Genomic DNA, 15,772 nt, shown 5'->3' on the forward strand with positions numbered 1-15,772 from the left:
AAGAACATGTCATACCAAGAGATTTAAGGATATATAATCAGACCTATTTTTTATTACTATAGTTCCAGGGACTGGATGTCTCTCAGACGTTCGAAATGATATCACCTTCAAAGTTTTATGTACGTTTCAGCCTATCTGATTTTATTCTGCATTTGCTCTGAAATAATAGATATGAGCAGTCTGTAGAGTGCAATTATCAGGTGCAATTATAAGAACATTGTAATAGAAAAACTATATTTTATTATATGTGCGTCAGAAGAAAAAAAACGAACCAGTCTATTATGTATCATATATGTATATGTAATTAATACGACACATAAATGGTATTGTGACAACTTCCTGGATCGATCCTTTAAATGACAGACAGAGGTCAACAGAGCAATGAATCCTTTATCATTACAAATGCCTCATTTATAGAACTATGATTGTCAAATACAAGTTCAATATTGAAATATCACAACAGAAATTTCATTATGTATCATATTTAATTAGAAGAAATACGCAAATGTACAATTTTAAATGTATTATTTTTATTCATTAAAACTGAAAAACAACAACAGCGGCAATAAAAAAGAAAAAAAAATATTTATTTTACGCAAAATAAATCGTCACAAGAAACATAACTACTTCCTGACCTATCCTACTTATATCGTGATCAGTAGGACAGTACAAGTGACCGGAAGGAAAACACTATCATTATATTTACATGTTTTGGACAATGCTATAAAGGTTGTCATTGTTGTCAATACTACGTGTCTGTTAATTTCCGAGGGCAAATATTTCAATGGTTCTTTAATTTGCAACCCGTTATGATGACCTAGATCATAATAATTTAGATTTTCAAATAGAAGAGAAAATGTCTTTGAAAACTGGAAAAAAGATTAAACATATGTATTCGTATTTTTTGTATTGGGTAGTGTTCCCTGAGCTCTGAAACCAAAGAAGATTAAATGATTATACATGTAGTTGATACTAAAAATGGTAAACTCGTTTATTTCCTTATATCATATCTAAACATGTTTTTTTTTATAAAAAAAAAAAAAAAAAACAATACAAGAATTTAATTAACAGTAAACGTATAGAAGAGACGCATTATTTTGATGAGAAAAATATACCTAACCATTTTTACATGATAGGATACACAAAAAATTGTCTGAGTAAAAACAATGTGTTATTATTTTTTGTGCTAGAGTCTAATTTGCAATTATAACTGAAATACAGAGAAATACACTCATTGTATGTTTCATTGTGTGCGAATTTTCAAATTATGTTAAACCAAGAAGAAAACTAAATCTATTGGTTCTTTGTATAATTGTGGATTGCCTTGGCCAATCGTCTACTACTGTTAGTAGTTGACCAGCATGTGTAATACCTGCCTGTAAATACAATGGTTAACAAGCGTTTTTCAGTTCTGATTGTCGCTTTTATTGCAATCTTTGACAGTTACCTTGTCGCTTGAGGAAAACCATCAGGCCTTAATACACACAGGTGCTAAAACAGCCAAAGTACAATAAAATAATTTTCGCCGTACATATAACATCGATATATATATAAATATATTTTTTCTGGAACTGGTGTAGATTTTGGAACTATTTTTCACTTGGAAAAATGGGATTTATGCATTGGAAAAGAATGGGATGTAAATGGTGAATTCAATATTTTCGATGGAATTTTTTCCACGGTTACTTAGCAACAGTTTGAATTTCGCAAATCTTATTTGACAGAAGTTTACTATTTTTTTCAAAATTTGAAGGCTGTTTTATTTTTATAAAGAAGAGAAGAAAACCTATTGGACTGAGTGAATCCGATATCATAACTTGTGTCAGCTGTGGCATGAAAGTACCATTTATCAAGAGGCGGTAATATGGAATTTATAATACATATCGTTTTTCAATTCAAGTGAGATTTCAATTCAACCATGAAGTTTTATTTTGTGACTTGTGTTTTCTTCACGATCCTTCTTTTTCCGGAAAACGGGAATGGGAAAATCCACGGGAATGGGAAAATCCATACGAAAAAACGACTTAAACATATCAGTACAAAAATTTATAAACCTACAAATAAAATGTTAGTGAAATATTTAAGTATGGTGCCGCCAAGATTTCCACCAACAATTATTCATACAAGACTACGTTTACCTTTGGATAAACAAAAACAAAAATGGGATCCAATATTTGTGAATAAAGAACAAATGAGGGCAAGACGTCCTATATCGCGAACAACAAAGAAAAGACTTTGGCGTACTTCGCCAAAACCAATTAGGAATAAACTTATCAAAGGCCGTCCTTGGAGAATGAACACTAAATCAAATTCTATCAGAACTAATAAGATGTATTATCCATCAAGTAAACCAGTGTATCACCATACTGTGGCCCCTAAAATACCAACAGTCAGAAAAAAAAAGAAACCGCCAGTCAGATCTGTAAATACTATAACAACGACTATCAAACCAGAGCAACATACGACGGTAAAGTTATTCGACCCAGTGAAAAGTTTTGTTCCACCAGCACGGCCTGAACCAAAAGCCATCCCAAAACCAAAAGCACGAATTAAAAGTCCTACTGGTGGACCCTTGATCTTTCCTCCACCGATTGCCAATGAGGTAAATCTGAAATTACCTACGCAAAAATGGAAAGTACTGAACAAAACGACGATACCAAAAATACCAAACACAACAAGAAGACCAAAGCCGGTAAGACCAAAACAAACCCAGTATACTCGAAAACCACCAAAATCACTTCCACCAATTATTTTGATACGACCAAGGCATAGAGTAAAAACAACGTTACCATCCGTTAAATATCAGCCAGTGACTATACCGCATGTGACTACACTACCTCCTATCGTTGTCCCACCTGTCCAAACCGCCTTGTTCGAAGAGGCTCCATTGTCACCTTCTCTAATCGATGGTGGTGTCAGAAAAGTCGCTATTCTAAAGGAATCTCCATCTACCGACGATGAAGACACTGGGCAAGAACAAAAAACAACAACGTCTACTTCGACAAGCACAAAAAAGCAAACAACCCACAAATCTAGATCAGATATTGATCCATTGCCGACAGTCGAATCAACAAAAGATTTCACCTCAACATCTAAACTATTAACGACCCCCGGAACAACTCCTGTGGTACCTTCGACTGATCTAAAAACAACGACATCCATTAGAACGACAACAATAATTAAACCATTTGTTACTTTTGAATCTATGGTGACGGATTCTTTCGACACTAAATCCCTAACAACTGAACTAACATCGGAATCCCTTGCGTCATCTACGTCTTCCAGTAATGTTTATGAGGCGACAACTAATCAATCAACAAATGCTTCAGTAGTTTATGCAACAGAAACATCAATTAAGAACAAAACTCTCGAATATACAGTTGGTTCAACCAATGGTATTCGTAGAACAACTACTGGGTTTATCCGTGAGGCATCTACTGACCCATTACCATTCATTTCTTCTACAGATTATCCTTCCAGCACTCATATCTATCATTTAACTGAACCTTCAAAGCAGGATACTGTACCATCAAGTACGTATACAAAAGGAAACGTTGAAACATCGACCTCAGTACCAAGACAGGAAACGATATCAGCAATGTACGAGAAGACTGCAACGCCAAATGCATATGTTTCCAGTACTATAAACCCAAAGTTCACGTACCTAGTACATTTTAATACCCCTAAAAAGCATACCACAACTACCTCTGCTCCAGAAATAACTACTTTACTTTTGACAGAGAAGCAAACCAACAATGCTCAAACAACAACAGAAAAGATTCATATGAACCATAGCTTGAAAGTTATGGGAATACCACTTTATCTAGATATGATTGGAGATCATTTCAAACCAACATCACAAGAGTCTAGAACGATCAAAGGTCTCTTTGTTCACATTCCTTACACAACACAGAGTTTTACAAGTTCTACCTCTAGTGATGTTTTGAAAACGACAGAGTCGCCATTATCACTTAGACCTGAAAACGTAGTAAACATAATAGGTGACGAACAATCTGTGAAGAAAACAAGTACAGAGTTAAATTTGACCGATATGTCAACAGAAAGAACTACTGCTGAGATGGTAACGACTGAATTTTTACCGGAAAACACTACAATTTCTACATCAGAGATTGACACAACTGGCTATACAGAAAGTACTTCTAGAACATCTATCACAGAGTTCGAAGCAACTGAACCATATACTGAGAGTACATCTACTTCAACTACGGAAGTTGATACAACTACCACTCCTTCAACGTCAACTAGCACTGCTACAATGACCATTCCGTCTCTGTCAACTACTATTGACACTACTTCCACCCCACCAACGTCAACGAGGACGTTAACAACCACTGTTATGTCTTATTCTATCTCGTCAGTATCAAATGAGGAGGAATCAACAACACCACAACCAACAACAACGACAACGGCTTTACCAGTGACAGATGTTCAAATCAATATGGATACTTCTTTTCGTCCATCGGTTGAAGAAATGTCGACAAGAATTATAAATCACAAAGAAACTTTCACAGAAAGTACAACAGAGTTACCAACAGAAAAATATTTCACGACAACAGTCGGGTCTAACGTGGATAATATAACAACAAACCAAGCAAACACAACTACAGAATTACTGCATATGTATAATAAAACTACCGACATGAACACATTTACAATTACTACGAGTAACAATACGTTTGATAACGAAACAATTGCTATAGAAACTGTTACTAAGGAAAATAAATCATGGAATTTTACAACTACAATGAAAGAATTCACAACGGAATCATTAAACAATTCAACGTTCGATGTTTCAACAGCAACGGAAGCTCCAACTGCCAATGCTACTGAACGGTATACAGTGCCTGAACAGAGTACAATCACATTGGAACCGATTTCAAGTGAAAAACACACTTTTACAGAAAAGAACTTAACATCTACCACGAGCCCAGTAGTATCATCTACACTTACGGTTCCCACTATAATGACATCTGCTTCAGCAATTCCACCGTCTACCACTTCTGAAAGAATCAACTATACCACTGCAGAGAGCGTTAAATATCCCATTCGAGCAACTCAACCACAGGAGTGTGTCATAGTGTAAGTATGAATGAAAGAATTATATACGTCCCTTTTCATGTTCGATAGCAAAAGAAACAACATAATTTTCGAATCTATAAAAAAGGCAAATTAAACAAATACTTAACTAAATCATTTCAAAAGCATCAATGCTGAAACCGTATTGCAAAACCATACTTGACTATATATCAAATGTAATTCGTATCCAATCCATATACAATCCAAACACTGCCAATGGTAGAGGGGATTCACGGTGCAGGAAAAAAAAACACTGAGGACATGATGTTGTTTTCAATCCACATTACTTTATTTTATAGTACTTTCTGTAAACATACAATTTGGAGAAATCGTGCATTTGTATGCCACCTAATTCAACTACATCAAAAACGATAAATTTTGCAGAGCACTACAGTATGTACAATCTATATAATTTTTATATGTATCATGTGGTCTGTAATTGTTTATAAATGAGTAATAAAAGTGAAATTCTTGGGTTTTTAACATGCAAGAATCCCCTCCTGTCTGAAATTTACTGATTGCTACTTAATTATTTTTGGTTTTAGTGGATGTCCAAGAGGAAGGGAATGTGTGACTGCCAATTATACAATTTGTGGTAGTAGTCAAACTAAAGATCAGTGTTCCTGTAAGCCAGGTTAGTTTTTTCTACAGTTCATAGATATATTTCTGAAAACATTTTGTCCTTCCATAGAAAGGTTTACCTTTATTTATAAATGTGCATTCACGTGGTTTTCGTTAATAAATCGTGTTTATGATCTAAGCCCTTTTAAATGAATCCATCAATTTCCAAACCGAAGTAAGTCAAATTCTTTCTGAACATATTCATTTTCTGAAATCTATGTTTTGAACTTTAGGTTTATTTGGATTGTTTTGAAACCCAACAAAAGAGCTGGAAAAATAAAGTCATAGTCCAATATAACAAACAAGCATTACTCATGATTATCGTTCACTATGAAGAATGTAAATAATCGTGACAATGTTCGTCTGTCCCTTCGTCCGCCAAAAATTGTTTTCTAACTGAAACTACTCATCACGGCCACTGATATTTTTGACATGGGCATTATATATGGATGCCATATCGGAGGTTTTGATTTTAGACTTCATTGACATCAACTTAATGTCTGATGTCTTTATTCATATTACCTGGGTGGGAGCGAGGCTATCATTAGTGAGCTTTCGCAGTTTATCTTTACTTGAAATTTGAAATGATTTGGTTAAACTTTCAGGTTGTAGTTTAAGTAATGTGTATGTAGCTATTGGTCAGCCTGTGGTGACTGATCGATGTGGAAATCTCTGCTATTGCAGCACGGCTGGATTGGTGAGTATAGCTTTACAGTTGATGTAGTACATGATCTGTTGTGACAATACCCGAGATGAGGGGTTAACCCGGGGACCAATTCTTTTCCTTAAAAAGCGTGAAAAATATTTGCATTAAACTAGTTTGTGTAAATAATAGAATGCTAAATAACGAATTTGCTTGATGATTTATTTGATTAAATTGCTTTATGAGTATGTTTCAGCATTTTCCCATAATATAACATTTACATAAAATTCCTTAAGTGGGCCTGGACAACCCGCCACTTTCTCTTTGGATCTGCCTATTAACTGAAAGGTTTTTTTATTTGTAGAATCTCGTGTTATCTAACACTTACTACGGAAGAAAATATTTTCTGTGATTTTCAACTTATTTTAAACAGACAGTCATTATTTGTCCACGTTATTACTTGAAATTTTATTGTGTTACCTAGATATGCTTGTCATATTGAGAGATTCTCAAACTTCAGAATTCCTTACAATTGACTTACTACCTAACAAATCATATTGGTCGTATTAAAAAGACTTTTATTTCCGCACAATACCGTAGGGATGTACGGGACATATAATCTTAAAAGTCACAATAAAAAGTATATGGGTCTATAACTTACTCACACTGACGGGAACTGGCGACGTGTGACATACATCTCAACTTTGATCTTGTTGGATGAAGACCATACGGTAGATTGGTGGTCGAACTGTAGGTCAAGTAACTGTATTGGTATCTGATCCTTTAGCTCACATGCACTTTGGGCATGTATGATCTCACCACCCTTATAGTTTACACGTCATCTTTATTCTCAGTGAAAATAGTACACACAAAATATTTATGTTTTCGATATTTCCACTGAATATAGGTAGCAATTGACAAAATGAGATCAACGAAATTAAATAGAAATTAATGGAGATATAGAAAAAAGATTGAATGCCAAAGTGTGTGAGATCTAGTTGTTCTTGATGTTACAATGATAAAAAAAATAGAAAGTCAAACCTTATATAATGTGACGAAATTTGTGATTCTGAATTCGACGTTTTTTTTGTTTTGTTTTGTTTTTTTTTATATATAAAGATGAAATAAAACCTTGAGACGAAAAAAAGCTTCAAAAATATAATTTAGTTTCAGGTATTTGCTAATTTGTTAATAAAATAAAACCATCGGTACAACATTCTGTTTTTCAGACTGCTTGTACAAAGATTCCATGCGACAGGAGCAAGTACCAGACGACTACTCCGAACCCTTTCAAACCAGTTAAGTTTAAACCGGACATTAAGGACAGAGGTCCAACACGGGGTGATTCGCCATATTTTTATGTCGACGAAAATCATTCCAAGTCGGTAAAGGTGTACGGATTACACTTCCCGGACCAGCTATTGGCTTGGCTATCACCATTTTCGCCTGAATTTCGAAATAGTCTTCCGTCGTCAGGCATCAAAGAGATCTCGCTCCAAGATCTATTCAAGACTTGAACGTTTGCTAAGGATAATACACAGGTTATTCTAGTCTGAACTATGGCAAGTTGATGGAAGGTTTTTATGACCACTGAATCAGGAGAGGAAGCAACCACGTGGAAGCAACACGTCTGAGCAGACGACTTGAGGGTGGTTGGACGCATGCTAAGTGGAACTTTTTTAAGAACGTTATTAAGAGTGATGATATGAGACACGCGATTGGGAATAAAAGTCGTATTACATGTTTTATATGTTACAAATTAGGTGTTTGTGAAATTCAACAGTGTTTTTAATATAAAACAGAGAATTTCAGAAACTTATTGTGATATAAATGTTCTAAATGTGTTGATGTGTCGTGAAATTTGTTTTATTTATTTCTAACCTGTTTTTTAAATGTGTTAAACACTATATAGCTAGTTAATGGACATGATCTCAGTCCCATTTTCATATCTTTGTATAAAATGTAATAAACTATCATATGACTAATAATAAATTAATTTCTTATTGTCTGATAAGGACAAACATTGTGTAATTGTTACTATGAATAGCCCAAATACAAAAACAACAAAGCCATAAAATACTAAATTGACATGATACATCAGAGTTATACAGAGACATCTGCACACTACTATCGCGGTATAAAGAAATAAAGGATAGAGCTAATCTACTTGTTTATTATGTGTTTATGATTGTTCTTAGAAGTCCCCCGCACTAATTATAGCACCAAGATAAAAAAAAATAAAATAATAATAAATAAATAAATAAAAATAAAAACCAACCAACCAAACAAACAAAAAATACCAATCATATTTGCAACTGGTGTATTGCAAGTTTCGATAAGCTATACACGTGTACACGTGTTGTTTTCCAGGAATAACATCTCATCAGGAGCATTGGACTCAAATTTTTATGGAGATCTAAATGAAAAAAAATCAGTTGTATTCAATTCAAGAATTACTCAAAACCAGAACTATCGAAATGTGAATATTCTTATATCATTTATTTAACATTCACATGATCAACATAGTAGTCAATCTGTAGTATTGCTGGAAAACAAACGGAACGCTCATCCTATAGCTACCGCCCGTACTCTAGGGAGGTTTCTTCCATTTCTTTTAATTTATAAATATTTGTTTCCCCTTTACATCCGTTATCTTTTCGAGTTTTGGATATGGCTGTTACCATTTTAGATCAATTTATAAATCTTAGTATATATATAGTATATAATTGTTTTATTGTACACAAAAGATTCTTGTTAAATGATTTTTCCTGACTCTAACCGACGTAACAAGTTTCCAAATGACGTTATTGTAAAACAACATTCAGTTTCTGTCGATTTTTTGTTCCATATCGTGCTCCAAATAAAAATTTCTCGAATCGACCAAAATGAATGTAAGCACTGAAGTATGTGTAGAAATCGGTTGAATGTAAATTTTGAGTCGTATTACAAATACCAAACGGGTCTACAGATGTTTGTGCCCATGTATATCATACCGCACATTATATTAAGACTGAAAAGCCCAGCACCTATAAATGTCTTAGACAGAAAAAAGGACACACAAAAGAAAAAAAAATAAAATGAAATAAATAAACCCACTTATTATGATAAAACAGAACAAAAACAAAAGCAGTAAAACAAATTATAAAAAAATACAAAACGAATAAATATGGAAGACAACAAAAAATAGAATGTAAGTTTTAAACAAATTAAAGAAAACAATCTATATTCCTGTGATTGAAAAGAAAATGGAATCAATTATAATAAGCCTTCAATGGGCTACATGATGCACAAATAAGTTTCTGAACAAGCGTAAATTGTCCAAAAGTTTGGTGTGCAACTAGGTAAAAAATTAAAAATAATTCTAAAATTTTATTGTTCATTTGGGATTACTAGTATATGTACTTAAATCGCAAACTGCCCGGGAACAATGGACGTAAATAATGTAACACGACTAGGTTAGTTTATGTAGCATCAAAATCAACCAATCAGGATGTGTATTGGAATGCTTAAATAATTTTTGAACAGGATATATATGGCGGTAGTTTGCACGTATAAACCGCAGTTTGACAAAACTGAAGTGTTTACTGGTTCAAATCTGGATATTTCATATAACCTATTAAAAATAGAGACATTCTTTTTTACAATTTTACATCTAATAGATTCCAGTGCAAATATTTTTAAAAAGAATTGATTCGCCATCAAAACGTCATTTGTTTTGGATTATTAGCCCACAGTTCGTCGTTGATTACGTCCCAATAAATTTTCAAAATAAATAGTATAGGCCATAATGTCACCACCGCCTATTTTAAAAAGAAAGTTGGCTAAAATGCGGAACTGTAACTGTCAAAACTCATAAGCCGACAACGGGAAGAAAATTAAAAGAGTAAAAGTATTCAAGATTGAAGATGCTTTTTATAGTATGTTCTTGTGTTTCTACTGATAATTAAATTAACAATTACATGATTAAGCACATCTCATATATATCTCGCCGACAATTTTCATTTCCGGTTTTTATTCCTTGGCCTAAATAGAATGAAGCATGTTACGTCAGTTGTTTTTGTGTATGTTCACCCGTAACATGCTTTTTATTGCATTTTTATTTGTTTACATGCCTAATGTAATAATCAATTATAATAAAGCTAGGGGTTATTTTATGCCATTGTCTATAAATAAGACTTGGGTAGACAATAAAATAGTTCTGCACCGGAATAAACCTGCTAAATTTAGGAACCTGATTGTCATCATTCTAGTTCCTGATGACGACATTTCTTTGAGCGTGGGAGATCGAGAAAGTATATACCCGTGTTCCCCCTTAGCCCTGACTTCAAAAAAGTGAAAGAGGACAATAACCGAGACAAACCCTAAATATGGTTGGAACTATTGCCGTCTTTGTAACTGTGCTGATAAGTGTGTGTAATGGAAATATTTGGTCAGCTAGACCATTGTATGTTATTGAGCGTTTTCCACTTATTAATGTGGGAGATAAGGCCGATTTTCCATTGAAAAGATCAGGATCTGGAATTCCCTTTGAAGTAACACCAATGGAAACAAAGCTTTCCGAAAAGGCAAGCAGTGCAGCCTTTGCCAAAAAGAGGAAGACAAAATCCGCAGCAGATACGCCATTGCCGAAGTTGGTGAAGGCCATATCAACTGATCACAAGGCTAAAATAAAGTCACTGCATACACCGTGCCACCAAATGTAAGTATAAAGCTCTAGAAAGACTTTACTTGTAACTAACTCTAATGTACTTTTCAGAGGATAAAACATTCACTGTAACTATGGTAAATGATACAAATTACTTGTCACATTACTTTTTTCAGATTATCTCATTGTCTAGCGTGGCATTAATAATTTTAACAAAAAGCATGGTCGTTTTAAACAAGTAAAATTCGCATAAGGGAAAGGACATTCTGTCGGAATATTACTGTTCTTTACGTATTGTTTTTATTTTTACATGATATTGTTCGTCAGATTGAGTTTATCCTAAATACTTGTTTTTTTTTTATTTTGTTTGTTTTGGTGAGGTACGTTGTTAAGACTGGCGAATTGAGTGATAACAGTTTTGTAGCGAACATTATTTTCATCAATTTATTGTTTATTTAAAAACATTTTACAGAGGCTGTCTTGAAGGGTTTCAATGTGTATACGACCGGATGTGGATGTGCCCTACTTACATACCAGATCTTGATTGTTCGTGTAGACCAGGTACTTTTCCATTTCCATATACCGAACTGTTTGCACTCGCTACACGCCTGGGTTCTAGCCACTTAGACAGTCTAGGTTTTTCCCACAGGAACATTTTCTCATTAGCTTTGATCCATTAACATAATGTTAAATTAGACAATTTAAATCATGACCGTAAGGCAACAGGGAAAGAATCTGTGCCGCATTTACGGTACTTTGAAGAATCATGATGAAGTCGGTAAATATCAACAAGACGATCAAACTTGAATTGAAGTAAACACAGACAAAACAATTAAAAAAATATTCGATTTGGTTCGCACAAAAGTAGATTGAACATGAATATGGCAAAAGATCTTCTAAGAGTAATTTCTTGTTCAAATATTTATTATAGGTTGCGCAGTAGGAAAAACATTCATACCTATGGGTAAAACACTAACGATGGACGAATGTGGAAACAAGTGTTCTTGTCGGAGCAAAAACGGCAAGGTTGGTTGTCGTACTACTTTAAGTGTCAGTCTCTTTATGAGTCAGGCAGTGGGTGAAATATGGTATGAAAAAAAAACCCATCATTTTGATAATGTAATTTGACTATTTGCACTATCAGAATCAAGAAAAAACAGAAAAGATTTTCCATATCAATGTTGGTGCATTGAGTTATAATTTCATTGATATACACTGAAAATTAACAATCCAAGGGCAGATAACTCTGTCAAAAACCTCATTTTTCGGACATTCTATTGAACAATTTCTGAGCAAAGCCAGTGATGCAGATATCAAATAATGGTATTTTCAAATAGAGGAAGTATCCTTGAGTGATACTACATTGTCAGATCGGTGGGGTTTTGACATCCATGTTTCTTATTTTTCCCACTTTGCCTGATTCTTACAAACACTTACACTTAATAATTGATTTAATTTGAAAGAGTAATCAATGGAACCACGGTTATAGCGGTAATCGAAAGAATGTAATCCAGGGACAAAGACCAGACATGGAAAACAGACATTCACAACAAAGAACATAAAGTAACTAAAATACATACAAAGTAACAAAAGCAAACGAGCAACTCGGACTCTACTAAAAACTGGGAGCAAGGACCAGGTGCACCGGTAGGGTAAGCATCCTCTGCTTTTCTAGAAACACCCGCCGAGTTGCTCATAATAAGTCAAGTCCGGGGTAGTCGAAAGAGGAAAGGAAAACTATGACACGTTGAACAAATCAGATGGATACACCGTAAGAGTCGTCACAGACTTCTTTTTGCATTAAAAAAAAATTGCTTAACCTTCATTACAAATTATAAGACAATATTAGAGAGACTCAAATTAAACAACGGTCTACCCCAAAGCTAAGGGAATCTATATAGTGAAGTTTGTACATCTAAGAACTTAAGGTACCACACTGAGTCAGAAGAGTGCTTTGCGGTTGGTTGTTGTAAACAAAAGAACAAATTAGACGAAAACTAGAAAAGAGTTGTGTTTACGCTTTATGCAATGCGTATTATCAAAAATGTTATCAATCATGAAAAAAAAATCCTACTATGTAACATTGTGTGAGAGACAACGCAGGCAGTGTACTCGAAAGCGATCAATTAAGGGTTGAATAAATTGCGATTTAATTGCCAGAATTTGAATCCACTCAGTATCCCAAGTCTCGTTCAAATCTAACCAGTTTGTCATTGTAATTAACTATTTTGGGCTTATTTCAGGCTGTTTGTACAGGCCGGAAGTGTGAACCAGTCATTAGCGATAAAGAGGCCAAGATGGATTCGCTTCTGAAATACCTCAAGAAATTAGTTAAAATCAAGTTACAGGACAGAGAAAAAGTTCAGTTACAAGAAAAAGGAAAAGATAAAAGTTCTACACCAGCGCCAATGGAAACAAGTGCCAGTGGAAATGTACAACAACGCAAGACAACATCAAATAACATAAAACTGTCACACAAAATAGATCTTATTAGTGAAAGGCGATTTCCATACAACCCGAGAAGACTATTATATGTTACGGCATAATTGTATGACAGTTTTATGAATATGTGCACATGGCTATAAAGGCCAATACTTATAATATGTTGATATAGTCCCAGTGTTTAGTGCTCTGTATAATTTATCATTTAAGAATCGATTTGAAAGATTTATGTACAATTAATTTATTCTCAGTCCGCCTTTACGATGCCCATTGTGGTGTATACTTCCCAGAAGACTGAATCATCCCGATTTTACTGTCAATGTTACATTTAAGAGACGTTTATACTCCAGGATTTTCCTAGTTAAGTTTGTGTGAACCAACAAACCACAAACTGGTTTTGATTGTGACGGAGGTATCCCCTCTTTGCCCGGTTTTATTTCATATTTGGTAAATATAGGAGACCATTAACTACGCGCATTAACAAGTGTCATTATTTGCTTGACATTAAGTTGCGTTTTATGTATAGGAAGCGAATCCTCATAAAAAAATTCCCAATAAAAATACACTTCATGCATAAATTTTTTTTTCATCATAAAAATATACATCATGCAATTTTTTTTTGTCTGAGCACGAACATCTGAAGCTTAATGTTTCTATTAAACTCCCCCTTATATTAACACATTGCAGTGGTGAATGCTGGGAGAGGGGTTTAACCACAGGAACCCGTTTTTTGTTGCATGGAAAGTTTGTCAAATTTGGCAAAATGAGAAATTTGTAACTTTAAGCTATCTTATTTTTTCGATCTTTTCAAATTTTTATGGATCCAAATCTGCAGAGCTCCTTCAGGAAAACGATACACACAAAACTACCACAGAGGTAACAAAATGCTTTAAAGTTTTTTTCTTGAAGTGTATTTTTTTAACAAATATATACACCTAATTGGATTTCTATGTAGACTCTTTATTACCAGGTTACAAAACTATCTATAGAGATTTAGCTAACTACAAAAACTAGAAGAAAACAGAATTAAAATTTACAGCGACAATGGTTAACACGACACGAAGTATGTAAGAAATGTTACTAGTACATGTACGAATGCAATAATTTTGAGTAATACTTTATGTTTTACATCGTCGACAGGTCATTGCTTGAAGGAAAATTCACCATGTAACAATTTCATCAGTTCGTAAAAAATCTGCCAATCATATCACACTACCGTCTGACTGTACATCAAACCACCTAAAATCACTTATGAAATAATAAAAATTACATGATTAATTAGTTGTTTACGCAATAGATAAATTTGTGACCGCATAATAGATAAAAATTGTTCTTATTAATTTCTCTAATTTGTTGAATCATTATATCTTAATGAAACAGTTTATGTACATAAGTACTGTTAATTCAGAAATAATATTGATTTTTTTTTATTATTGCCATTACTAAACTTTAATCAGTACTGACGCGGAATTTGTTTTCAATATCGCAAAATTTTGCTCAAAAAGACTTATCTCAGTGATCCATGCACACAATAACTTTTGTGCCTACAATAAATTGCGATTTATGCGACAGTTAATAAGATAAAATGTAAATTACTGCCATTGTGATAAGAATTTTTGTCAGGATAAGACAAGGTTCTCCAGTTACACCCTATGTGTTCTAATATCATTCATTCGTACCATGATCAAAAAACGTTCATACCGCCACCAACCAGTCATAAAATATCAAATGGCAAGTTAAATCATGCATCGCTTCTCTAAATACTAAAGGAACGGGAATTTTTAATTCGAATTTCGTATTTCCGTTCTTAAGAGGGGTGTCAAAGGAAAACCATAAAAATACATGGACTAAAACAGAAATGTAATATAATTCAAAGTATCCTTTTTTTGCTAGATTGACAACTTTAATTGTGAATAAAACAGATGGTGAACTGATTTATTGATTTAAACCAAGTTGCGACTTAAAAAGTTACTTGAGTTTCAAACTTTAGAGGTGTGTGTAGTATGACGGCTGAGAAATTGTTTTTAAAATAGAATATCAAAGATATAGCTATGTTCTCAGGGAAATGTATTTATAAAATTGTCACTCCAGTGCTCAATTCAAGTAGCAAGAAACAATTTCTTTTTTCTATTGTATTTCATTTCAGTGTTATTTTTGACAAAGTAAACAAGGAAACGACCTTGTCTTCAACTTTAACTACTGTTTTTTTTTTTAATTTATCAATACAATTTATGATTAATGTACTGGTTGAGCTTCATAATAACGAATTTCGCTTGTATTGGGTCATCAATCCATTTTGTGGAATGATTATTAACATTTGTATA

At 33.7% G+C, this 15,772-nt stretch overlaps 1 protein-coding gene across 1 annotated transcript; it reads left to right on the top strand.

Moving 5' to 3' along the window:
* Positions 1–10,533: 10,533 nt before the first annotated feature.
* LOC148619494 (uncharacterized) lies at positions 10,534–13,677 on the top strand. Its single transcript, XM_088579418.1, has 4 exons — positions 10,534–11,060; positions 11,479–11,567; positions 11,938–12,032; positions 13,250–13,677. Exons 1-4 carry the CDS (start codon positions 10,729–10,731, stop codon positions 13,550–13,552), a joined length of 819 nt encoding a protein of 272 aa, XP_088435544.1. The 5' UTR covers positions 10,534–10,728; the 3' UTR covers positions 13,553–13,677.
* The last annotated feature ends 2,095 nt before the right edge of the window (positions 13,678–15,772 follow it).

Source organism: Perna viridis, chromosome 4 (genome assembly GCF_037379345.1).
Source record: "Perna viridis isolate PV_CMFRI_1.1 ecotype Kerala chromosome 4, ASM3737934v1, whole genome shotgun sequence".
Taxonomy (NCBI): domain Eukaryota; kingdom Metazoa; phylum Mollusca; class Bivalvia; order Mytilida; family Mytilidae; genus Perna; species Perna viridis.

Bases quoted from the DNA above. Each gene is read 5' to 3' on its own strand.
- LOC148619494 (XM_088579418.1), top strand. From the start codon at position 10,729: ATGGTTGGAACTATTGCCGTCTTTGTAACTGTGCTGATAAGTGTGTGT. The intron at 11,061-11,478 runs GTAAGTATAAAG...AACATTTTACAG, and splicing joins CATACACCGTGCCACCAAAT to AGGCTGTCTTGAAGGGTTTC. The intron at 12,033-13,249 runs GTTGGTTGTCGT...GGCTTATTTCAG, and splicing joins GTCGGAGCAAAAACGGCAAG to GCTGTTTGTACAGGCCGGAA.